This window comes from Octodon degus, unplaced genomic scaffold (genome assembly GCF_000260255.1).
Source record: "Octodon degus isolate 3935 unplaced genomic scaffold, OctDeg1.0 scaffold00215, whole genome shotgun sequence".
Lineage (NCBI taxonomy): Eukaryota > Metazoa > Chordata > Mammalia > Rodentia > Octodontidae > Octodon > Octodon degus.
Window position 1 is genome coordinate 2,295,331 of NW_004524791.1, and position 24,778 is coordinate 2,320,108.

Consider the following 24,778-nt stretch of genomic DNA (forward strand, 5'->3'; position numbering starts at 1 on the left):
GGGGGGCCTGGGGGCTGCTGGGGAGGTGGGGGAGGGGAGGCTCTGCGCACCAAGGGCTTTTGGCCTTGCTGTCTGGTCTAGTCTGCCAGCTGCCTGGGGAAAGCGCATGTGCATCAGAGTGTGAGGATGGTCTCCAGGGTAGACGAGGGTCAGGGCGCAAAACGAGTTTGAGTATGTTTGGAATGGTTGAGATCATTGTAGCTATGTTCTCAACCAGAAGGGAGTTTAATCAGAGTCAGTGGCAGAAGGAAATTTGGAAAGTCCACTGTCTTTGGAAATTAGACATCTATCGTTCCTCCTCTTTCTCTTCCTGTCCCTCCTCTTTCCCCCTTTATTCCCACCTTCTGTAGTGGGACACTGCATCGCTGAGCTGCATCCCATTCCTCTTTACTTATTTAGGGTCTTGCTAAGGTGCCCCAAACGGTCTCGAGGTTGGGACCCCCCCCCTCAGCTTCCTCAGCTGCTGGGAGTACAGCTGTCTGCCCCTGTGCCTGATTTACACAACCAGTGGGTGAAAGGATCACAAAGGAAAGGAGAGCATGTCTTGAGAGGGGAATGAAAAGGAGAACAGTGTACTAAAGTCTCCAGGCGCAACTAAGGAGCTGGGTAGAGGACAGATGATGGCTGTGAGCGCCCCTGCTCGGAAAGCATCACAGGAGAGCGGGCGGGCACCTTGGGAAAGGGCGTCCAGTCAGCCAGCTTTGGGTCTTCGGGCCCAGGAAAAGGCACGGAGCCGAGCCTGAAGAAAGCAAGGCGAATCAAAGCAGAAAGCGGTGAAATGGCAAGCAGTAGAGAAAATAGGTGAAAACCAGGAGTTCCTTGCTCACTGGGCTGTCCACTGTAGGCTCCTCCAAACAAGCCAGCCGTGGGTCGGTGGTTAGTTTTGTGTCAGTAGGAAGCCAGGAGGAGCTGCGTCCACACGCACTTGGGCTTCTTGGCCAGAGAGGCCTGGCTAGGCCAGTGGTGGCAAACCTTAGGGCTTTCAGGGCTAGAAACAGCCGGCCGCCCACTGTTACTGGCTGGTCCCCACTGGCCCTGCTCTAGCAGGGTGAATATGAAAGCTGCCTGAGCCTTCGCGGGTCTGTGGAGGTCATGAGTTTGAGATCACTCTAGGCTATGTAGGAAGGTCCTGTGTCAAAGCAGAGAAATAGGAACTGCCTCTTGAGAGAGAGATGCAGGGGGCTGGGGGGAGCAGGCTCCATCCGGCGTCTATGTGTCCCCAGCCATCCTGACGTGCAGGCTGTGACGCCATGGCTTTTTGGAAACCTGCGCCTGCTGTGTGAGCAGATGGAAGCATCCAGCCCGTCCGACGACACCGCCAGGGCTATGCTTTCTGGTAGGGTCACCGCAGGGGAGCAGGCACCTGCATGGGCGGGAGCGAGACACTGCCAGCCTCCGCAGGCACAGGGCAGTGTGACACTGGCTCATCAGGGGCTGCTGTGGACTCACCTGCCCTGGGAGCTGGGGCTTCTAGTCAGCTGGGTGACAGAAGCCCCCAGCGCTCTGCATTCAACCACAGGCCCCTGCATGGCCAGTGACGCCCAGGAGACCGCCTGCAGGCCCCCTGCAGCTTGTGGGCTTTCCTGACGCTTGCACAAGGTGTTCTTCTTGATGCTTGAGCGGGGGCTGATGAAGCTGATGCCGAAGGTGGAACCGAAAGCCTCTTTAACTTCAGGCTGCTGATTCCAGCCTTTACAAGGGCGTGACTTGCATGCCCTCTGCTGGCTGCGGGGCTCCTGGGGCCTCTTGTGGTCGGGGCTGCCTGCAGGGAACATCTGTCAGCTCCTGGAATCTTCTCTGTATTAGAGGCCCTAAATAAACTTGACCTGTAAGCCTTTCCTTCTACAGTGGGGTGCAGGAAGGACAGTGGCTGGTGAGCCACTGCTGGGCCTGGCTGGCAGGGCTGGCCACAGCTGTCCCAGGTCAGACGCTTTCTGAGCTGTGCCCGTAGCCCGCCGCCCACTGTGGCAGGGCCCGCGTGGCTCATAGCTGTTTGGAGGCCGTAGTGTCCATAAATATTTTGGGTTTATGCCTTTTCAGATTTTGTGCAACTGTTGGTTTTAAAGGCATTTCAGGACAACTCGGATCTGGGAAGAACTGCAGAGCCCGGGAAGATGCCTCAGGTAGGAGGAGGAGTGAGGCTGGAGGTTTGGATAAGTGGCCTCATTTTGACAACTGCCCATGGCCCAAAGAGCAGCCCCCGTCCACACTTGCGGTCCCTTTTCCAGGGCCAGGGGCTGGCACTCATCCATATTGCAGTGCGAGCTCTCAGGGTGGTCGGGGGTGTGAAGTCCTGCGTGGCCTCCCTCCGAGGTCTGGGGGAGGAGAAGGAGAGACCAGCTTCTGCACCACGTGCTCGGGCCCGTGCAGGTCTCCAGGGGGACGGCCTTTGGCGCCAGGCCTGTGCTTGCTGGGCTCTACCCAGACTGCCTGGCCAGAGCACTGCGTTCCCCGAGACCATGATGCTGGGCACTCGGGTTCCTGTCTTAGTCACTTTCTGGTTGCGAAGACAATCCCTGTACCCACAAAGGAGAGAGGGCTTATTTTAGCTCGTGCTTTAGGCCACTGCTGGCTGACTCCAAGGCAGGGTGGCGGTGCACAGGTACATGGCGGGGCACAGCGACAGGGACAGGGAGCAGGGACAGAAGGGGAGGTGGGACAGACCCTCCTGGGCCACACCCTTGTGACCCAGCTGTTCTGGCCAAGCTCCGCCTCCCAGTAGCTCACTTACCGTGATCTCATTAATCAGGTATGAGTGTGACGGCCCATGATCCAGTCACTTCCCAAAGCCAAACCTCTGCACGCCCCAGGCTCTGCGGTCATCTAGATAGAAGCCCTGGCAGGGCTGTGCCCTGTGTGCCCATGCTGGAGCTGTGGCTCCCAGCCTTGCCTAGAGCACCTGTGGCACGGCTGGCCCTTGTGGAGGGGCACTGAGTCTCCGTTTGGGCGACTGAAGAAATCTTCCAAGTGGCCCTCTCTGGAAGGCAGCTCTCGTAAGCCGTGTACTATGCTTGTGTGGCACATGCAGGTCACTGCTTGACGGTGCCGTGTGTACCTTGTGCTGACAGGTCGCCCTGGATGTGCTGCAGAACATGCTGAGCTGTAAGTTGATTCTGAGGACCTGGCCTGGGAAGTCTCCGAAGCTTGGGCCTTGCGTTAAGCAGATGGTCCCATGTGTCCCTGTTTGGGCATGTTTCTGGCCCCACCCCTGGGCTCCTGGGTGGCTGTGGTCTTTGTGGCCGCCCTCAGCCGGCAGCCCTTCTGAGCAGTCCTGTAAGGTGCCCTTGGTTGTCTGCATGTGGGTGACTCTTCCACTTGGCAGACCTCAGTGCCTGGGGGCATCGGACGTCACCATGGCTGATGCGCTCTTGGCACCTGGGAGTCTTGGGAGGCCTGAGAAAGAGCCCGACTGGGAGTGTGCGTGCGCGGCAGCTGTCACTGTGTTGACGTGGTTTTCTGTGGCATGTTCTCAGTTGTGCTGGACTCCCTGGCTGCTGGCCTTCAGGAGGAGTCTCCGGCTCACAAGGTGGTGAGGCACTGGTATGTCTGGGCGGGTACTTACGCTCATGAGGACCAGGCAGCAGCACTGGCCCTGGGTGGGGACCCCGCCTCCCCCTCCCAGTGACCTGGGAGGATGCCGCTGGTAGCTCGGCCTCTGCCAAGCCACTTCTGCCCGCTCTGTTCTGGCCCAGGAGGGCCGTTGCCATTCCCCTCCCTGTTCCTGGGTGACTACTGTGTCCTGAGTGGCTGCTCTTTCCCCAGCTTGGTGCTTGCTAGAGCTGTCCTGTCCCTCACCTTCCAGCTCAGCTCACTGCTGCTACCAGGGCTGACTCGGCCACCTCAGGTCCCCCTCTAGGCACGTGGAGATGCACAGAGACAGGCTGCAGTGGACGCAGGGGCACCCGGATGGGGGGCGCTAGAGTGGAACCCTTGAGGAGCCAGGCAGGGTCCCCACTGTTTCCAGGCTTCTCTGTGTTCTGTGCGCCACAGGCACTAGTGCCGTACCTGAGGGATGCCCTTGCCACTTGGCACTTTATGGAAAGGCCAGGCTGTCTTAGTCCCCTCAGGCTGCCGCAGCAAAGCCCATAGCGTATGGCTCAGAGCACACCTGTCCCTGGTTTGGGTTCTGGGAGTCCCTTCCTGTGGCACTCGCCAGGTGTGTGCAGAGGGCCTTCTTTGTGGGTAAGGCTTCTAATGCCACCCTGAGACCCCTACAAAGATGGTCGGGTCAGGATTAAGGGCTGTACCCTGTGACCTTTGCACCCCCACGTGTTGCAAGTGATGTCCTCGGAGCCAGGTAGTCCCTGTCTCAGAGTTTTTAGTGAGTTGCCAGTGCTTGTAAGATCAGACTTGCTCTGCCAGCAGGAAGGGCCAGCCTCCTGGGCCAGGCTGCGTGCCCCAAGGCCTTGCCTTGTGGAGTTGGCCAGCAGGGCCGAGTCTGTGCCTCTGGTGTGTCTTTGCTATCACAGGGCTGGTGCTTGCAGTTGCTAGGTAACCTGTGGTAGCTGGCTTAATCAGTGAGACCCCTGACTGGCGTGGGGAGCCAGGGACCTAGTTCCCCGCACTGTGGGTCTGAGCCTAGCATAGCTATGGGTTCAGTGAGCCGGGGGCTGACAGTGACTCTGGTACTGCCTTCAAGTTCCCTTGAGGCCAGGCTGTGTGACCCGTTTGCCTCTTGTTTCCTCCCGGCCTGTCCCATGGAGGCCCCGTGTGCCTGGCCAGCCTCTTTCCAACCCTCAAGAGGGGGCGCTGGCTCTGGCATCAGTGGCTGCTGTGCGGCTGTGTGTGCCGGGCACAGCTCTGGCGTGCTCCAGGTTCAGCAGCACCTTGGTGGGGAGGGTCTGTGACGCCTGGCTCACACGGCAAACCGAGGCATGTGGAGTGGACCTGGGCCTGCCACTGCTGTTCTTGACAGCCTGGCCTCCATCCCACCTCCTCCCCCCACCTGTCCATCTTCGCACCTGCTCTGGCCTTCTGTCCCCCAACCATGTGCGTCTTGGCAAGGCAGCCTTCCTTGGGTTCCGCCTGAAGCTCATGGCTCCGCGTCCTGACTGGCGGGTGACTGCCTGCTGCCAGCCAAGGTGCTGGGCGTGGCGGAGGGGCCGTGCTTCCTCTGACCCCTGCCCTTCCTCCTGTGCTGCAGGGTGGATGCGTTCAGCACACGCGTGTGCCACGCGATGGCGCCAGATCCTCTGAAGAAGTTCTTCCGTCACACACTGGTCCAGACTCTCACACACAGCCCCGTGCTGACAGGTAGGCCAGCCCTGCTGTGCCTGCCCTGCGTGTCCCTGGGATGGGGCAATGCGGGGCAATACACGATGGCCCCGTTGGTGGTGCCTGGTGGCTCTGTCCTCGCCAGGCTCTTGAGCACTGAGCTGGGGCGCGTGGTTTAACTATCTTAAGAGGCCTCCAGACGGTGAAGGACACTTTGTCACGTGGAGGTTGTTCCTGGGCTGGGGCGTGGCTCAGCATGGAACCCACGCCGCCGGGCCTACCCGAGGCCCTGGGCTCCACAGCCAGCACTGTGAAGAAAGATAGGAAAGGAATTTCCTTTTACACTTGATCTTAGCCAAAAGGCCGAGAAGCGATAGGAATTTCTTTTTGAGAAAATGTATGATTAAAGAAGAGAAGATGGAATTATCACCAAAACGGAGCTATCTTTAACACAAAACATTTTTTACTGCCTTTTCCTAAATGGACATAGTTGTACTGTGAATGCCATAATTTTATTTTATTTTTTTAGCGGAACCGGGGATTGAACTCGGGCCCTTGCGCTTGCCAGGGAAGCACTTATTCCACTGAGCCAGCCACAATTTTATTTTAAATTTCTTTTCTTTTTTTTTTTTTTTTTTTCATTTTTTAAAAGAGTATGAAACAGTATTTTTTTTAAGAAAATTATTTTATTTATTTATTTATTTTAATTTATTTATTTTATTTATGTGTGTGTGTGTGTGTGTGTGTGTGTGTGTGTACGTGTGTGTGGCCAGCTCAGCCCACTAGGGGGCGGGGCTGGCTGGCATGTGGTGCTGGGGGATCGAACCGCGGTCCCTGTGCTTTGTTAAGCTTGTTCTAAATAGGTGCTTTAGACCACTGAGCCATCTCACCAGCCCCATGAAACAGTATTAAGACAGAAAAATTACTAATGATACAGAATTTCACTAAATAATATAATATGAATTTCACAGTACACGATTATATCTTGGATGTCATTATGCAGCTTTTCTTAAGCAGTTCTGTAGTTTTTTTCTTTTGTTTTGGTACAGGGAATTGAACTCCGAACCTTGTGCTTGCCAGGCAGGCACTGTGCCACTGAGCTGTGTCCCTTGGCTATAGTTTTTGTAAGTGTTTGAGTTCAGGTTTTCTGCCTGTGGGTGTCCCGTCAGGCCCTTTCTCACAGGCACTGACCTGTTGCCGTGACCTTGTCTGCTGGGCTTTTGTGGTCTTGGCAGGTATAGGGTGGCTGCCCAGGGCAAGGAAGGTGGTAGGCTCCTGAGGAGGCTGCAGAGTGGGGCTGTGGACACCTGCTCCAGGCCAGTGCCGGGGGCCAGCACCCTGGGGATGGCTGTATGGGTAATTCAGGGTTGCTAAGTAGCAAAATGTAGCTAATCCTTAGAAAAGTTTCCTCGGGGCTGGTGAGATGGCTCAGTGGTCTAAAGCATCTATTTAGAACAAGCTTAGCAAAGCACAGGGACCACAGTTCAATCCCCCAGCACCACATGCCAGCCAGCCCCGCCCCCTGATGGGCTGAGCTGGCCACACACACACACACACACACACACACAAAATTTAAAAAGAAAAGTTTCCTCACGCACCTAACACAGAATTGCAGGAGGCGGCCAGCCAGTGCACAATGCGTAGTAGAGTTTTCACATTTGTGACTTCAGCCAGCTGAAGTACTCAAGTAGAAGTACTTGAGGAAAATACTGTATCTGTAGCGAAAGTGTGTAACCTTTTTCCTATCATTTTCTTTCTGAAACATCGTTTTTCCGTTTTTCCCCCCATCATTTTCAAAGAGCAGCGCGGCAGCTGCCTCTCGGGCGTTTACCCTCTCCGAGGTGTTAGGGCAGCCTCATGCAGGGCAGATGTGCATGGATTCCACACACGTCACCGTTTCCTGTGTACGGGAGACGCGAGCGTCTGCGGTGGGCGGCTGAGGGTCCGGGAACAGAGCCCGTGGATGCCAGGAATGATGGCTGACAAGCAGCAGTGGGGAACAGTTGGGAAGTACAGTTTACAGGGCTGGTGAGGTAGCTCAGTGGTCTCAGCGCCTGCCGAGGCAAGTGCAGGGACTGGGGTGCGAACCCCAGCACCACATGCGGCCTTGGTTCTGCCCCTAGGTGGCCACCGAGACTGGGCGTGGTGGCGCACACCTGTACTCGCACTGCTGGGGAGGCTGGTAGCAGGAGGATCACTGCGAGTCTCAGCTGCATAGTGAGACATTTTAAAAAAAAGAAAGCAAATTACAATTTGCAGCAGTTGTACCCTCACTGACACTTGCAGTGCAGCCTTTGAGCAGCTGTCCTACAGCTCACCACTGTCTTCCCTCCTGAAGTGTCGGACGCTGTCCAGATGCAGAGAGAGTGGAGCTTCGCAAGAACACACCCGCTGCTCACCTCTCTCTATCGCCGGGTGAGTGGGGCTGGCCCTGTGGCTCCCGTCCTTGTCCCAGAGCCATGCGGTGCAGGACGTTGTCTCAGACACGGTTGTTCCCACCAGGGTGCCAGTGCAGGGTCCTGAGAGCGCGCTTGTCACCTGGTGGAGCGCAGGGCAAGAGCTCCTCCAGCTAGTGCCGCCTGCTGTGGAGTAGAGACGCCGTCAGGCTTCCCAGCAGGCAGTGGGCCGTGGGCTGTGGCTGAGTCCTGGTAGCAGCATCGCTTTCCTTGTAGCTCTTCGTGCTGCTGAGTCCCGAGGAGGCAGTCAGCTGCCTGCAGGACGTGCTAGCGGAGCAGGAGGTCAACTGGCAGCGTGTGTTGTCCTGCGTGTCCGTGCTGGTCATCTGCTTCCCCGAGGCACAGCAGCTGCTGAGAGGTGAGTAGGGGGAGCTGGGGTGCATTGTGTGGCAGTGGTGGTGGGACCCTAGCGCTGGAGGGTGAGTCTGTCTGTGAGGCCCTTGCTGGCCTGCAGACCCTGTGCCTGGTCAGTGCTGAGTGCTGCCCCTGTCCATGTCCTGGTGGCCCGTGCGTGGCTCAAGGATAGACACTGGATCTTCTGCCTGGCACATCCTGGATGGGCCCCTCAGCCACCAGCTGATCTCACCAGAGGGCTGTGTCGTGGTCTCACAGATTGGGTGGCCCAGTTGCTGGCTGCTGCCTTTGAGAGCTTCCACCTGGACAGCATGGTCACTGCATTCCTGATAGTGCGCCAGGCCGCGCTGGAGGGCCCGGCGGTGTTCCCGTCCTACGTGGAGTGGTTCAAGGTGAGTTCCTAGAAGCCACTTTCTGACTGCAGTGCCGTGCAGGCCAGCCGGCCAGACTTGCCCATCTCCCCAGGGAGTCTGTGGGGTGCAGCGCAGAGGTGGCCCAGACACACTGCCAGCTTGCCTCGGAGGCTCAAGCCCCTCGTCTCCTCCCAAGGACCCTGTCCGTCCCTCTTGGAGGAGTCGGGAACCCCTTGGGGAGTACCTGTCCCTCTGCAGGATGAGCTGGGCATCTGAGCTGTAGACCCTGGTCCTCAGAGCCCCACTGTCTCCCTGTCACTCTGCAGTGTGCCCACTTTTGCTCTGTACTTTGATAATGATCCCCAAACTGCAGGCTCACCTGGAAGGGGCTTTGATTTTTTTTTTTTTTTTTTTGGCTAGCTCAGACTGCCTTAAGGGCGGGTCTGGTGTGGCTTGTGGAGCTGGGGATCAAACCACGGTTCCCTGAGCCTGACTTGAGTTTGCCCAAGCAGGTGCTTTAAACAAGTGAGCTAACTGGCAAGCCCTCCTGGAGGGGGCTTTGCAGGCGCAAGCTTGGGGCCCCCCAGGCCCCAGGGCTGTGTTCCCCGGGGAAGCCTCGCATCTAGCCAGTTCGGGCTGGGGCGGCGTCCTAAGGCATCAGCCTGGAAGATCAGGTGCGCTGTTACGCTTTAGGGTCTGGGTGAGTTTGCCCTTACCGAGCTGCCCAGCCCGCCTTCCGCGGCTGTGATGTCCTTCAGGGCACTGGCTGTGGGACGCTTGTCTGATGCCAGCTTAGGGCCAGTGGTGGATGGGCCTATTGCTGCTGCCCTCCTGGCCCGAGCAAGCACCCGGGCGCTGGGGGCTGCCCTCCCCAGGGCTCCTCTGCCCTGGCCCTTGGGGCGGCTCACCTCCGTGCCTGCTGGAGGTGCTGTGCCAGCGTAGGTCTCTGCCCCCTGGGCTGTGGCAGTCAGGTGGTTTGGGTGGCATTGTTGTCCTGGAGTCTGGCTGACGAGGCCAGTGCTGGGCCTCCTGAGAGGACTGTGGGTGAGAAAATGCTGCGCGACAACCGTGTGGCACCGCTTGCCTCTGCTTTTCCATTTGTTAAGTCAACTTTCAAGCTCTAATTTAAATAAAATGCAACCAATTTGCATTCACAGTTGGGTGCATTGTGATAAGCAAATCCTGTGTGTTCAGATCGCAAATGTCTCTGTCTTTGTGTTCTGAGACTGGGCCTCCTGTGTTCCCCGGGCTAGCTGAGCTCCTGGGAGAGCCATCTTCCTGCCTCAGCCTCCCCTGCTACTGCACTCACAATAAAATGCAGTTTTTAATCTGCATTTTATTTATTTACTTATTTTTTGCCGAACTGGAGATTGAACTCAGGCCCTTGCGCTTGCCAGGGAAGCGCTTATTCTCCTGAGCCATCTCCCCGGCCCCTGATCTGTATTTTAAAGACTGTTAATAGGGCTTCCATTTGCTAACATGAGCCCTCTGGTCAGTGATGCAGTTTGTAACATATCAAGAGTTATTGGGGCCGGGGAGGTGGCTCAGTGGAATAAGTGCTTCCCTGGCAAGCGCAAGGGCCTGAGTTCAATCCCTGGTTCTGCAAAAAAAAAAAAAAATTATACAGCTACATAATTCTTCGTAACAAGAGCTGTCTTTTTCAGAGTGACACAGTGGTGGCCGTGATCCAGGCCAGGGTGTGTATGCTGTGCCTGTCTCAGAAGGCTTCTGGGAATAGTGGGGCCCGGGCAGTGGGCCCAGCTTCAGCCCTCCTGTGGTGTCATGGAGGCGCGGATCTTCTGGTGCGAGTGTCACCAGAGGTGGGCGGCTTCCTGTGGGCCTGGTCTGCTCCCTCTCTGCCTGTGAGAGGGCCTGGTGGGGAGCGGATGGAGTGAGGACGCCTTGGCTGGGATGTGGGAGTCTAGCCCGCGGCCGTCAGACAGACCTCTGAGCTAGGTTTTCTCCTGACTTATTCAGACACAGGATGCTGTTGTATTCCCCGGTTGGTCTGGTGGCTGTTTGTGTTTGCGAAACCATGACACATGAAGCAGCGGGCTGATTCTGCTGGCCGCCTGGGTTCACGTGCTGCACTGGAGGCTCGTCCTGCCCCTTGCTTTCCTGCATGGCCGTCCCCACAGACACACTCTCTCCGTGGGTTCCTGGGTGGTGTACTTAGGGCCAGCGCCAGCTTCGACTCCCCTTCCTCCACAGTTGCATGGCCGTGGCCGGGCCCTGTCTTGCTGCCTCTGTCCTGGCAGGGCTGTCCTGTCTTACTCTGCCTCATCTCATTCTGATGTGTGGCTTTAGTGTTCCGAGGGTGACATCCCCGCCCTTGTCCCCCTGCAGGGGTTGCACCAGCTCACACGCAGTGGGAAGTTTTGGCGTGGTCAGGAGTACTGCTGTCAGACACACTGGATATGTTTTCCAGGTTAAGAGCTTCAGTGGCTTGGGCCCTTGGGGCCACGGGAGAGTTCCACAGTTACTGTTCCTGACAGCAAACTCTCTCCAACTTTCTTGGAATGAACTTTATTTTAATTTTTTGAGATAGGGTCTCACGATGTAGTTCAGGCTACTCTTGGACTCACTATATGGCCTAGGCTGGCCTCGAACTTGTGGTGATCCTACCTCAGCCTCCTGAGTGCTGGGACTATGGGTGTGCACCACCACATCTGGCTCTCTGAAACACCGTGAGCTCATCTCTTCTCCGGAGGCTCAGCAACGGGCCCTTTAAGTCACTCTAAGGCTCCCTCTGGTCAGTAACAGGCATCGGGCACAGCGTGCGGGCGGCTGCCTGGTGGCAGGATCGTGGCGTCTCCTTCCCCAGGCCTCCTTCGGAAGCGCGAGTGGGTACCACAGCTGCAGCAAGAAGTCTGTGGTCTTCCTCTTCAAGTTCCTGTCTGACCTCGTGCCCTGGGAGGCCCCCCGGTACCTGCAGGTGAGGAGCCGCGTCTGTGCCTCCTGCACTCTCCAGCCTCGGACGGTCTTGCTCTCCCTATTCCTGGGTGGCCGTGGAAGCCCGGGGGGCAGCTGGCATAGCAGGAGGGGCACAGACCCCAGGGAGGCAGGGCGGGCCCCACCACGGAATAGTGCGCACGGGCAAGGTGGGCTCCGGAGGCACTGAGCGGTGGTAAGGGGGCCTTCCCCAGCTTTCAGAAAATTGCTTATTTTGTACACCCAAAGAGGAGGGCCTATAGGTGTACCCCAAGACTCCCAGTGGTCCTAACACCCAAGAGTGAAAGTAAAAAAAAATGAGACTTGACATTAGCTTATCGTTTGTATTTTATGTGTGGTTGTTTCAGATGCGTAGCTCACATGGTCGGTGGCGGCCCCCACCCCAGGGTGAGCCTCCTGCCTCGGGCGAGTGCCGCCACACCTGGCTCAGCCTCTGTTCTTGTTAGACCTTTGCCTCATCCCAGGGAGGACTGGTGGGGCCTGTGGCAAGTGGGGGTCATGCTAGTGTCCTGGGGAGGCTGGATGGGCCCCTAGCTCTGGGCGCTCTTCCCTTCTGTCATTGTGTGGTCAGGTCAGGGTGAGATGCTGCCTTGTGGCAGAGCTGTGGGGTGCCAGGGTTTTGTGGCCCAGGTCTTCCCTAGAGCTACCCACAGCGGTCTTCTCAGACCCCTCCCAGAGCCTGGCCTCAGCCCCTGGAGGCCTGGTCTTTCCCACCACTCTCTGGTTGGTGCCGTATCCTTTGTCCTTTTGCCAGGATGTGTCCTGGGGCTGTGGTGTGGGCTGCAGGTGGCCCATGGTGTTCCCACCGCCACACCCATGTGACTTCTGGCCCTTTGTTTTGGGCTCTGCTGTGCTGGCATCTGAGCTCCTCCACAGTCCCTGGAGGTGGCTCACCACGCTGTCTGCCCCAGGTACACATTCTCCACCCACCGCTGGTCCCGAGCAAGTACCGCTGCCTCCTTGGTGACTACGTCTCGCTGGCTAGGACGCGGCTGGCCGACCTCAAGGCAAGTCACTGCCTCCCTGGACTGCCCGGCAGCAGCCAGAAACCGCCTTTTTTTTTTTTGCGAACCAGGGATTGAACTCGGGCCCTTGCGCTTGCCAGGGAAGTGCTTAGTTTACTGAGCCATCTCCCCGGCCCCAGAAACTGCCTTCTTTTCCCAGCTTTCATCTTCCTCTTCCAAAGGTCTCCCCAGAGAACATGGGACTGTATGAGGATGTGTCCCTGGCTGGAGACGCTGAAGAGGTAGCGTGGCCCTGACTGCTCACCTGCTGCTCTGCCGACGCTGGCGCGCTCGTCCTCGGGTGGTGCCTGGTTTGCCCGGGTGCAGCCAGCAGCGAGCTTCTGGGGTGCGTGGCCTGTGTTGTCTGCAGCCGCGTAACGTAAGGCTGCTGGCTGGGGGCTGCGATGCCGGGACCCCGGGCGTCCCCGGGACGCAGGCCTGGTCTGCCTGGTTTTCCTAGGAACTGCAGAGACGTGCCGACCACTTTCATGGGAGCTGAATGTCAGCTGGCCGTGTGATCTGAGTGTCGCTGCAAAAGCCACCTTTTATACTTTTTATGACTCTTAAAGTGGCCAGTTGCAAGAGAGTATTTATAGGTGCTGTTAGTGTTGGGTGAAGGAATGGCATGTGTCTTCCATCTAATATTTGCTGCTGTTCAAAAGTTGCCATTTCACCATTTTTTTTAATCTGCAAAGTTAAGCCTTCTGCTTCCTCAGTGGTGGAGCGGAGAGGTGGGGCGTGCTGCAGCTAGGCGCAGGGACTGGCGGGCGGGGCTTGGGGCTTGGGCCAGGCCTGAGGGTGGGCAGAAAGCGGCAGCGCAGCTCAGCTCGCTTGCCTGTGTTGGGCTCACTGAGTTCCCTGTCCTCTTGCTTTTGGTCCCACTTGGTCCTTTAACCGCAGGCTGTGTAGACTCCTGGCTGCGAGGCCGGGCAGGCTGTGCCAGCCTTCACTGCTCTCTCTCTCTCTCCTCCCTGACATCTTCGGTGTCTTGTTCTTTCCTGGGTGGGAACCAGCCCCGCAGCCAGGCTGCCCAGGATGTAGAGAAGGCCATCTCGATGTTTGAACACACAGGGAAAATCCCAGTCCCTGTCCTGGAAGCCAGGTAGGGCTGGCAGGGCTGAGGGCACCGGGGTGGTAGGCTGTGCCGGGGGTGGCCAAGGGTGTTCACAGAGCTGCCTGTGTGGTGGGGTCACGGTCTGTCTGTGGGTGATGGAGCCGGGGTGTGGTTGTCGGGTCAGAGCAAGGCTCTGGAACTGTGCTGCCCAAATTGCCCCCAGTGGAGCCCCCAGGCATGTGGGACCCAAAGCATGTGCTTCCCAGTGAAGCCCCCATCGTGTGGGATGAGGCGGGAGGACAGAGGCCACAGGCAGCTGCAGTAGATGTTCTGGTTAACGCTGTGCTGGGGATCTGGTAGAGCAAGCCCCAGAGACTAAGCAGCAAAACTTTACTGAATTCAGTGTAATCCCAATATTTTGAATTGCATGGGCAGACCAATCCTCACTACATGTGTTCTGAGCTCAGTTCTAAGGGGTAGGGCTTCGACAACCCCAAAGCAGTCCTCACAGCTGTAGAGGAGCCTAGGTCTTGTGACCCAACCTAGTGGGAGTAGAATGTGGTTCCTGTTCCCTGGGATGTGTGATTGTCACAGTGCCGGCAACCCTTGGCAAGCTGTGTCCCACTTAACAACAACCCTCAGAGCCATAGCCAAGAGTGGTGCCGCAAGTCTGCCGTTCAGTACTGAGGATGCTGAGGCAGGCAAACCTCTCAAAGTCCGGCCTGGGCAACTTAGACCTTATCTCAAAATAAACATTTAAGTGAGGGACTGGGGCTGTAGGTCACAGTGTTGCCAAAACAAGTGTCAGAGCCTAGAGGTAGAGCCGTCCCTCGGGCATCAGGACTTTGGGTGGGAGGTGTCCTCTAGCCTGAGGACAGTGCCATCTGTCCCTCTCCACAGCATATTCAGGAGGTCCTACTATGTGTCCCACTTCCTCCCTGCTCTGCTCATGCCGCGCGTGGTGAGTTGCATGTTGCCGGGTCTGTGGGCAGGAGGGCACCCCTGTACATGGCTCACTTGCTCCTCTTCCTGCCCGCAGCTGCCTGAGGTTCCTGATGCCCGGGCGGCCTTTATCGAATCTCTGAGAAGGTACACCAGGGCTTTGGGAGGCTGCTGTTTCCAGCAGGTGCAAAGAATGATGGTTTTCACAGAGAAGTGTGGCATCATAGAGTGGGCCGCTGACTTATTTTCATGGGTGGTTCTTAGGTTTTTAACCTTTCCTGAGACTTTAAGAATTTCATTTTTTAATATTTATTTGGTACTGGGCCTCCTATGCAGCTCAGACTCGTAGCAGTCCTCCTGTCTCAGCCTCCCCAGTGCTGGGATACAGGCATGCACCACCACGCCAGGTTTTGGGGCTGGCACAGCATGTTCTACTGTGGACCGAACCTCGGTCTTTGCACTTACCAGGCAGGCACTTAGACCACTGAGCTATCTCCCTAGCCCTTTTCTGAGATTTTATAGATTTCTAGAAATTCACTCTTCAAGGTTTTAAAATTCACTGACATGTTGTGTTCTTCACATGGTGACAAAGGGCCACCAAAGACCCTGTCTCAAAAAAATGAGTGTAGGGCTGGTGAGATGGCTCAGTGGTCTAAAGCACCTACTTAGAACAAGCTTAGCAAAGCACAGGGACCCTGGTTCAGTCCCCCAGCACCACATGCCAGCCCGCCCCGCCCCCTGGTGGGCTGAGCTGCCCCCCCACATAAATAAATAAATAAAATAAAATTTTAAAAACTGAGTGTAGCGCAGACACCCTGAGAAGATGGTGCCTGAGGCTGCCAAGGTGCCCTGCAAACCGAGGATGGAGGCAGGGCCGTGCTCCAGGGTAAAGCCCAGGATGGGGCGGGCCACTATTAAGGCTGCGGGTCTGCGTTTCTCACTGTTCATGACTCGGGGACATGGGACAGAATCACTTCAATCCATCCATTTAGAATCATGCCTGTGGATTTTTATTGGTACATGTTTGTAGTATGCTGTGATTACATGTCATGGAGACTTGCTACATAGACACTTTTTTTTTTTTTTTCTTTTTTTTGGCGGAACCGGGGATTGAACTCAGATCCTTGCGTTTGCCAGTCAAGCGCTTATCCTACTGAGCCATCTCCCCGGCCCCTACATATACACTTTTTAAACCCTTTTCCTGCCCCTCCATCCTGTTTTTCTTCTAAAACCAGGGCTATACTCTATGCAGTATGGTACATTTCATTTAAATTTAATGTATATTTTTTATGTTATAATAGCTTTGAAAGGATGGCCTTGAAGGCCAACCAGATAGCTCAGTGGATTAAAGCGCCTGCGTAGGCAGATACAGGGACTGGGTTTGATCCCCAGGGTACTTGCCGGCCCCACCCCCACCCCAGGGCACAGTGAGCCAGGATTGAGACTGGGCATGGTAGCACGCCTGTAATCCCAGTGCTTGGGAGACAGAAAGCAAGAGAATCACTATGAGTCTGATCAGTGTAGTGAGACCTTGTAGACCCTGTACAAAATGTAAGAAAAGAAAAAGTATGGACTTGCGACTTGCCTTGGATGCTGTCTCCTGACACAGGGCAGACAAGATCCCGCCCGCCGTGTATGCCGCCTACTGCCAAGCCTGTGCTGCTGCCGGGGAGGAGAAGCCAGAGTGTAAGCCCCCAGCCCCTGCCTCCTGTGACGCCAGCATGTGCACCTGCCCCCGATGCCAGCCTCGGTGACCTCAGCCTGGGTCCTGCACTCAGGCCAGAGGTCCTGAGTGCAGGCTCCATCGCTGCACCCGGGGCCACGTGGCCTGCGTTTTGCTGGCTCTCTTGGGCTCTGGAGGCCACTATGGGGGAAGGGGCAGGCCCTGGTCGGTTATAGACACTGTTCTTTGAGTGTTTAGCTGGGGGTGTGAGTGGGGACGGATTCAGGCCTGGGCCAGCCGTATGGCCCCGTCCCTTGGGCCCTGGCTCTACCAGCTGTGTCAGCCACAGTGTCAGCACTGACTAGGGCATGTCACTGGCAGGTGTCACTGCCTCCCGTCCGCTGTGGGGAGCTGCTGCTCTAGATTCCCTGCGCCTGAGGCCCGGGGGCTGTGAGCCTGTTCTGGCCAGCTGGCTGCCGCCCCCTCCTAGTGCTGCTTTCAGGGCCACCTCCTTTCCCTTAGTCCACACCCCACAGCCCTGTAGACCCGAGATGTGAGTTGGTAGGGAGTGGCAGCCCTGACCCGTGGAGTCTGGCGGTGAGGCCTGCCCCATGGGCTCTGGAGTGTCCTCTCAGTGTCTGTCAGGGTGCGGGACAGAGCTCAGCCTGGGTGCTTGCATCCTTTTGGGGAAGCCTGTAGCGCAGGGCGGCGTGCTCTGTGCCTTTTCCAGCCACTCTGCCCTTGTTTTGTCCCTCACGCAGCTGTGGCCGACTCTCCTTTGTGTAACGAGGGTCACGGGGAGAAGGTCTGGGCCGTGTCCTGCAGAACGCGAGCGTGACTTGCTGAGTAGGGGCCATGGTTGCCTCTGGGACCCTGCTCAGATAACTTGTGCAGCCCTGGTGCTGACTGCCCTGCAGCCTTCAGGACTGTACTAGTCTTTAAAATCACATACGTGCTTTTCACAGCTGTGGAAGTTATAACGACAACCTAGTTTTTCTAAATTTGTTCATAAATTTGTCATCTTGGTGGAGATGGAGCCCAGGCCTTGGGCATGAGCTGCACCCAGCCTAGAGCATGGTAATTTTGCTGTGACGTGGAACAGCCAGCTCAGAGAGGACTGCATGTGCCTCTTTGTGGGCCCCAGAGCCAGTATCCGACTTCTGTACAGAGCTGTGGCCATTAGGGTTCGTTTTTCCCCTCTTGTGGTCAACGTTAAGCTCCCCACCTCCCTCAGGTGCAGACCCAGGAACTGGGACGGAGCCCTGCTGCGGGGAAGAGGCCCTAGAGCCACTTAGGGCTGCACTAGGGCAGCTCAGAGCCTTGATGGCCAACCCTATGCAGTATGACGGTAAGGACCCAGTGTCTGGCGGGGTGTGCGTCCCAGGTGAGTGTACGCAGCTGTGGTGGGAGCCCTTGCGGATGTCTTCCCTGTGGTCAGCGAGCTGCCTGCAGCCAGCTGGCTGCTGAGGATGATGGGAGATAGGCATGCAGCTGCCGCAGCCCTCGCCCAGAGCTGCATGTTCCAGAGGAGGAAACCCGGGGTGGGGGTGGGGCGCAGCTTGCTTTCTTCCCCTGCCAGCGGGTGTGGATCGAACATCAGGACTGGAAAGCAGGATGAGGGCGCACCTGCAGCATGGAGACCCATGGCTGTGGCGCCTCGTGTTCCCGGCAGCTCTGACCTGAGTCACTGACTCTTGGCTCAGGGTTCTTTGCTTGTGCAGGATCTAAGTCATGCCCCATTTTCACCAAGAACATTAAATAACTGAAGCTGGATAACTTATAAAGAAAAGAGCTACATTTGGGAGCTACACTGAAGTCCAGGATCGGCAGTCCCCTTGGGCTTGGCTCCAGCCAGCACAGTAGAGGAGCAGAATCTCACTGGGAGGGAGCCAGTGGGGCTGAGGAGGCCCAGTCAAGTGCTGAGAGCACCTGGCTGGTTGGTCCCTCTGAGGGTGGCGCTGCCCCGTGTCACCTGCTCCAGGTCCCAGCTCCCAGCACACCCAGGCTGCAGCACTGAGTGTGCCAGAGCTGCCTTTCTTCTGGGCGGGCTTGGCTCTGCTTGAAGCTGCCTGGGTGGGGCGGTGCCCAGGCCGTGTGCGTGACCCAGGAGTGTGAACTTGCGGAGTTTACTCAGGCAGGACGCGGTGGTGGTTGTTTGGGGTTTTGTCTGTTTTCTTTTGGCCCTATAGGAAATCAAACTTGGCACCTCGTACTGAGCTACTTCCCCAGCCCCTGCTTTTATTTTGAGACAGGCTCTCACTGAGTTTCTCTCTCTGAGCTTGAGTTGTACTCCGGCTTCAGCCTCCCAGATGTGCGCCCTGTGCCCAGCTCCCGCTCTTGCTGTCTGGGGGACTCCGTCCCCTAACTCCAGGGCTCAAGTGACCCTGGCATTTCAGCTTCGAGGCTGCCTGGACGGTAGTCACATCCTGCCCTGCTCAAGAGTATGGGTTCAGAGCCTTTAGAAAGAATCCCACTGGAGGGGCCAGAGAGATAGCTCAGTGAAAAAAGTGCTTGAGTTCAATCAAAAAAAAGGTGAGAACCTATTAGATTAAAACCGTGGGGCAGGGAGATGGCTCAGAAGAATAAGTACTTCCCTGGCAAGTGCAAGGGCCTGAGTTCAATCCCTGGTACTGCCAAAAAAAAAAAAAAAAAAATCCCACTGAGGGAGCAAGGGCTGAAGAGGGTTGGGCCTGCCCTGTTTGAAGCAGCAGTGAGGCAGCTTTCCTGCTGCAGTACGCTGTGACTGTGTAGTCCCCAGACTGGGGCATCTCAGGGGCTTGTGTTTAAGCGACATCACCGTGTGCAGAGGACGCCCTCAGCTCTCGGCCAGTCCAGGAGGGAGTGGTGTTCGCGTCAGGTCTGTGCCACCCGCTCCGTGCTGGGTGCCGTGCAGCCTATGTGTCAGGGTCTTTTTCCTCGCCACCAGCAGTGGATAAACACAGCTTCCACTGCCAGGTTGGGCTCACTGGGTGAGTCGCCCTGGCATGCAGGGCTGGAGGCAGGCGGGGCGGCTGGCTTCCACCGCGCTCTGCGCCCCTGGGCATCATCCCTCACACTTTCCACCTGTCTCATGGTTCCTCTGGTTATAGCTCTCTCTGCTCAGATGGGTGCGGTTGCTGAGAAGCTTGATGCTGTCTTGGGTCGCAGGAAGGATGAAGTCTGTTCTGAGGAAACGATTCAGCTCAGCTCCCTTGCCCCAGATGTCTCGTGGCAGTACCAGGTAGTGGGTATGGGCAACATGCAGCTGTCGAGGGCCTGGCACTGCCTGCCTGGGGCTGGCCAGGCCACGTTGGCCTATTTGTATAAGAGGAGCTCCTTTAATTTGGGGGAAGTTTTGGTCAGAATTGAACCCAAGGCTTTGGTCATGTTAGCCAAGCTCTTCTACCCCAGAGCTGTATCCCCAGCTCATTTGTCAGTTCTGGTTTTGTTTTTTTTTTTTTAAATTTTATTTGTGTGTGTGTGTGTGTGTGTGTGTGTGTGTGTGTATGTGTGTGTATGGCCAGCTCTGGCATGTGGTGCTGGGGGATTGAACCGCGGTCCCTGTGCTTTGCTAAACTTGCTCTAAGTAGGTGCTTTAGACCACTGAGCCATCTCACCAGCCCTGTCAGTTCTGTTTTGAGAAACCATCTCATTAAGTTCCCCAGTCCTTGTACTTGTAATCTTCTTGCCTCAGCCTCCCAGGTAGCTGGGATCATAGGTGTGCAGCACCGTGCTGGACTCCTTTACGTTTTAAAGAAGTAATGTATGGTAGAGGGCGCTTGCATCCTCCAAACTTAAAGTATGTATTCTCTGGCCGTCTATCGCCCAAGTTTGCTGAGTCTCACTGCTCTGGTAGGGTCTAGGTGGGGGCAGCTGTCCTGGGACCTGCCTGTCCCGTGATTTCCTCTGTCCACTCCAGCATCGCTGAGTGCCATGGTGCTGCGGGCTCGGGGCTGGGCCTCAGATGTCTGTGTCCCCTCCAGGTTGTGGATCTGCTGCTGACAGCTTTCTGTCAGGACCTGACCGCAGCCTGCAGCTTTGTCCCCCCGGAGAGGTGAGGGCCCAAGAAGGTCACTGGGTGGTCCTGGGGGCCAGGCAGTATTTTCTCAGCCAGGGGTACTATGGACACTTGCCCATCCATGTGCTGTAGGGACCACCTGGCCCCCGCGGAGGCTTCCTGTACTGGGAACTGTGGCGGGGGGCTTCATAAGCCAGCACGAGGCTCTCTGCTGTCCCGCAGGCAGGGACCCTGGGCCACGCTCTTTGTGAGGACCTTGTGTGCTCGTGCGCTGCTGCCTGCAGTCCTCGCCCGGCTCTGCCAGCTGTTGCGTCACCAGGTATGCTGTGCCGCCCTGGCCTGGGCCAGCCCTCAGTGCCTGAGCAGTCATCACAGCTCTGCCTCCTCTCTGTCTTCCTTCAGGGCCCGAGCCTGAGTGCCTCACACGTTCTGGGCTTGGCTGCCCTGGCTGTGCACCTGGGGGAGGCCAGGGCCACGCTCCCAGAGGTGGACCCAGGCCCTGCTACGGCCACCCGCAGCCTTCCCGTCCCTGAGTTCCTTGATGGCCTCCTATCCTGCCACGCAGGGGAGTCCGCGCTCTTCTGCCTAAAGTGAGTCAGGCCTCACTCCTAAGTCATGGCCTTGGCCCCGCCCCCCATACCACTGCTCAGCAGAGAAAATCATAGAAGACAGGCTGGGCTGCAGGGCTGCAGAGACGCAGAGCTCGTACCTACCAGGCATGCGGCTCTGGGTTCAGTGCCAGTGCCGAAAGTAAGTTGAAGAAGCCAAGCATGTTATCTGCCCTTGCTGAGGAGGGGGTTTGTGGAGACAACTGAGCTGGGCTGAGGCTACGTGAGGGTTTCTCTAAATCAAGGTCTGACCATCAGCTGTGCAGTTACGGAGTGCACTAAATCCGTTTTGTGCAGCTCACAGTTTCCTTTATCCTTGCTGCTGCTAGTGGCTTTGTGACATGGGGGTTGAACCCAAGGTCTCTGCACTGAGCTTAGAGACAGGGTCTTTTTGAGTCACTAAGTTGGCCCAGCCAGGCTTGAAGCTGCAGTCCTCCTGCGTCAGCCTCCCAGAGTGCTGCCATTACAGGTGTGCACCACCGCACCCTGCTCGTCCTTGTTTGGCATGGCCCAAGGTGCATAGTGTGCCTACTCCGTTGTGCTGCGCGGCCGGACGTGGGATGGCTGTGGTCAGCACCCTGCTCTCTCACAGGTTCTGCACGGCAGCTATCGCCTACTCTTGGTGCAGGTTCTCCCCTCAGCCACACAGAGCCCTGCGCAGCTGTTTATCTCCAGGCCTTATCAAAAAGGTGGGTCTCAGGTGCAGCTGTTTGCAACCGAGGGGTCCTCAGCAAGGCAGCAGCCCATCAGGCATGCTGGTAGCCATCTGTGATGCCAGGTGCTGTCATCCTTCCAACTGGGTAATGTGACAGCTTGAGGCTTCTGCTTCTCTTTTAAAGACGCAGATGCGAAGGGCTGGGGAGGTAGCTCAGTGGCATAAATGCCTGCCTGGCAAGTGCAAGGTCCCGAGTTCAATCCCCAGCACTGGGGGAAAAAAAAGAAAAGAAAAACCCTGGTTCTTGGGGCCAGAGAGGTAGCTCAGAGGCATAAGCACCTGCCTGGCAAGCATGAGGACCTGAGTCGATCCCTGGCTCCGCGCGCTGTGCAGTCTCGGCCCTGGGTGCCCAGGCACGCTGTCTCGTCTCAGCTCTGGATGCAGGTGCCCACCGTGTGGCCCCAGAAGCACGTGTGGTGGCGCACGCTTGTAATCCCAGCACTCGAGAGGTTGAGCCAGGAGGGTCTCTGCAAATTCAAGACTGGCCTAGGGGCTACAAAAGTGAGCACAAGGCCAGCCCGAACTGCACAGCGAGACCCTGTCTCAAAAAATAAAAAAATAAAGACACGGATGCAGATACTTGGAGGAACAGGCCAATGCAAAGATAAGTGCTCATAAAAAGAATCATTGTGCGGTAGTGCTGCCAGTTCCTGCTGCATCGCAGTGCTTGTCACATTCATGAGAAGGGCAGAAATTTAATGAGTGTCAGGGCCCCGGAATTTCAAGAGTGACAGTAAAGTCAGAGTACAAGTCAGGGTTATTTTACACATCTTTTTTGAGTGTTGAGGATGGAGCCCAGGGCTTGAAGCATAGTGGGCAAGGCTCCGCCGCCTCAGCCCGTCTGTGCACCGCGTTCTGGTAGACACCTGTGCGTAGAGCAGGCGGGCCCAGGCTTCACGTTGGCGCAGGCTGGGAGGCTCTGCGGCGAGTCGGGGGCCCTGCGCTCACCTGAGCCTTGAGGAGCGCGTGGGCATCCACCGCGGCCCATTTCATCATCAGTGGATTGGAGGAACCTGGTCCCAGGACCACGCGTGAGACGAGCTGGCGAGCTTAGGAGAGAGGGCTGCCAAGGACGGTCTCCCTCTCAGGCCAGGCCAGGCAGAGCCGTCACAGTTAAGACACTGGCTTGCCCTTTTGCTACTGTTAGTGAAGACCCCACACTGGAGAACATGGAAGATGTGGGCAAGCACCAGTCCAGGCCGAGGATGCACCCACAGGCTGTACGCAGTGTGGCCAGCCGGGGCTCGGAGCGGCGGGGCTGCTGGTGGGATTCGGGGCTTTGGAGCAGGGGTGTCGGGGAGCTGCGGACTCACTCCCTTTGTCTCAGTTCCAGTTTGCTGTGCTCAGATTGGTTTCAAAGGCCCGAGAGCCTCACCCTGTGGAGAGCAAGGCCAGCCCTCCCTGGAGACCCTTTTGCCTGCCTTCCACAGACTGGCGGAGCGCCGCTCTTGCTCTGTGGAGACAGAGCAGCTTCCGGGAGTTGCTGGAAGAGCCAGAGCTTCAGGTAGGTGCCTGTCCTGTGTGACACTGTCTGTCCCATGGGTCTGTGGGGAAGATCTTCCTGGATTACTGTAGCATTACATGTAATTTAAGACACTGCAGGAAGACCTTGGTGTGCTCTGCTCAGGTCTCTCAGCAGTCATAGCTTGCAGACAGGTTTTGAAGGGTGAACAGAACTTTATCTGGTCTTTTCCAGACAAGGTTTCACTATGCAGTTCAGGGTGGCCTTGCGCTCACTTTGTAATCCGGGCTGGTCTCAAACTCAAAGCAATCTTCCTGCCTCAGCCTCTGGAGTGCTGGGATTACAGGTGCACCACCACACCCAGCTTGTTTTTGTTTTTCTTGAGCCAGGATCTTGCTAGTTGTTCAGGCTGTCCTCAGACTCCCAGCAACCCTCCTGCCTCAGTGCCCTGAGTGCTGGGATCACAGGCACGCAGCATCATACCTGGCTAAAACTGTCGAAGGCCAGGCCTCGAGATAGGGAAGCACCCGCTGCGCACGTGATCTGGGCCAGCCTGTGCTGCCCCCCAGCAGGCCTGCAGTTAGTTCCTGGGTGTGTACTGGGTGTTCGAGTATAGGAGCCTCGAGACTGCACCGACACACTGTCATTCTTAGCTGAGTGGGTCACGCGGGCTAGGTGAGGCCTCCACCGTGGATGGCAGTGGTGGCGCCGTGAGTAGCTCGCCGTGCCCGGCTCCTGGTGGGCTGTCCTGCCTGGCCCAGTCGTGGCCATGACTCTGGCCCCACATGTGCGTGGCCATCACAATCCTGCGGCCTGGCTTTGGGCTCTGCCCTCAGAGGCTGTGCCACAGAGGCATTCTCTGACACACTTTTCCATATACTATGAGGTTTTGCGATTAGCTCCCCTTCGTTTATGGAGCTGTTCTAAGAACTCGAGACAGAAAGTAAGCTACTGTGAATATTTGTAACTGTTTGCTACAAAGAGGTTTATTGTCAAGGGACCTAGAAAATTCTTTATTTCCCGGCACTCCTGACGGAGTGGGTTTGTAGATGCCACAGGGCACTGAAAAGCAGGCAGTGTAGTTTTTGGGCAGTGGGAAGTATTGAGGTAGGGCCTCACTATGGCTACAGGGACCCTCCTGCCTCAGCCTCCCGAGTGCTGGGATTGCAGGCGTGCACCGCCACAGCTGGCTGCATGGCAGTGTGTACTTGTGAGCAGCACCTGCCCCAGTGGTGCTGGTTGGTGTCACCCCAGGGCTTGTAGACAGTGCTGTTTCCAGGGTCATCCATGGTGTGAAATGCATTCCATAAACATGGCCTTTTAATCCTGGGAGAAAGTGCTGAATGGCTGAGCACCCCTTCTCTAAGCCACTGAAGTCTGAAGCATGCTGAGTGCTGAGACGGGGGGAGCGCGGCCTGCTGTGCAGACGCCGTGTGCGGGAGGTGTTGGGTCTCACGGCAGGGAAGTGGCACAAGTAGGCATCTCCTTGGGGACGGAAGGGAGGCGTCCGCGCTGTGAGCCTTCTGCAGCGGCAGCCTCCCGCAGCACGGCTCAGCCCTCTGCTGGCAGAGTCAGCCAGACGCGGTGTGTGGCCTTCCTTGCAACAGACCTCTCCTTGTTTCTAGTTGACTTACAGAGACTGGCTGCAGCTAGAAGTCGAAATCAGCCCCGGAGCCGATCCTCTGTCAGACACAGAGAGGTGAGCGCTGCGGCAGCCTGGCACAGGCCGGCATAGCGTTCTGTGCTGTCCTAAGGGCTGTCTCGTGGTGTCCTGAGTGGAGCGTTTGGGCAAACCGTATCTTTAGAGAATGATTTCAGTTACTTCTTTTATTCAGGAAACACTAATGGAGCTCCTACTGTGTGTCAGGCATTTCCAGAATGTTCTGGAAGCTGGGGCTAGGGTAAGGAGACGAGCCTGTCCAGACAGCACCTTTATACAGAGGGCAGACACAGCGGACCCGTTCCCCTGCCCACTTGGACTGTGTGTTTTTTTTTTTTTTTTTT

General features: G+C 56.9%; 1 protein-coding gene across 5 annotated transcripts in view; it reads left to right on the forward strand.

Moving 5' to 3' along the window:
- Positions 1 to 24,778, forward strand: part of Fanca (Fanconi anemia complementation group A) — a 64,502-nt gene that overhangs the window by 4,775 nt on the left and 34,949 nt on the right. For 3 of the 5 annotated variants that reach the window (XM_023705157.1, XM_023705159.1, XM_023705160.1), the window contains exons 1-24: positions 20 to 25; positions 1,224 to 1,336; positions 2,041 to 2,123; positions 3,069 to 3,102; positions 3,474 to 3,540; positions 5,144 to 5,253; positions 7,553 to 7,629; positions 7,887 to 8,028; positions 8,283 to 8,416; positions 11,202 to 11,312; positions 12,241 to 12,336; positions 12,516 to 12,575; positions 13,347 to 13,435; positions 14,288 to 14,348; positions 14,427 to 14,476; positions 15,939 to 16,015; positions 17,227 to 17,340; positions 19,082 to 19,215; positions 19,955 to 20,025; positions 20,212 to 20,308; positions 20,392 to 20,579; positions 21,190 to 21,286; positions 22,640 to 22,816; positions 24,400 to 24,473. In XM_023705157.1, coding sequence (XP_023560925.1) covers positions 1,288 to 1,336; positions 2,041 to 2,123; positions 3,069 to 3,102; positions 3,474 to 3,540; positions 5,144 to 5,253; positions 7,553 to 7,629; positions 7,887 to 8,028; positions 8,283 to 8,416; positions 11,202 to 11,312; positions 12,241 to 12,336; positions 12,516 to 12,575; positions 13,347 to 13,435; positions 14,288 to 14,348; positions 14,427 to 14,476; positions 15,939 to 16,015; positions 17,227 to 17,340; positions 19,082 to 19,215; positions 19,955 to 20,025; positions 20,212 to 20,308; positions 20,392 to 20,579; positions 21,190 to 21,286; positions 22,640 to 22,816; positions 24,400 to 24,473 — 2,192 coding nt within the window. In that variant the 5' untranslated portion in view covers positions 20 to 25; positions 1,224 to 1,287. Of the gene's footprint in view, positions 1 to 19; positions 26 to 1,178; positions 1,337 to 2,040; positions 2,124 to 3,068; positions 3,103 to 3,473; positions 3,541 to 5,143; positions 5,254 to 7,552; positions 7,630 to 7,886; positions 8,029 to 8,282; positions 8,417 to 11,201; positions 11,313 to 12,240; positions 12,337 to 12,515; positions 12,576 to 13,346; positions 13,436 to 14,287; positions 14,349 to 14,426; positions 14,477 to 15,938; positions 16,016 to 17,226; positions 17,341 to 19,081; positions 19,216 to 19,954; positions 20,026 to 20,211; positions 20,309 to 20,391; positions 20,580 to 21,189; positions 21,287 to 22,639; positions 22,817 to 24,399; positions 24,474 to 24,778 lie in introns of those variants that run through there. The other 2 variants (XM_023705158.1, XM_023705161.1) reach the window with 2 other exon arrangements.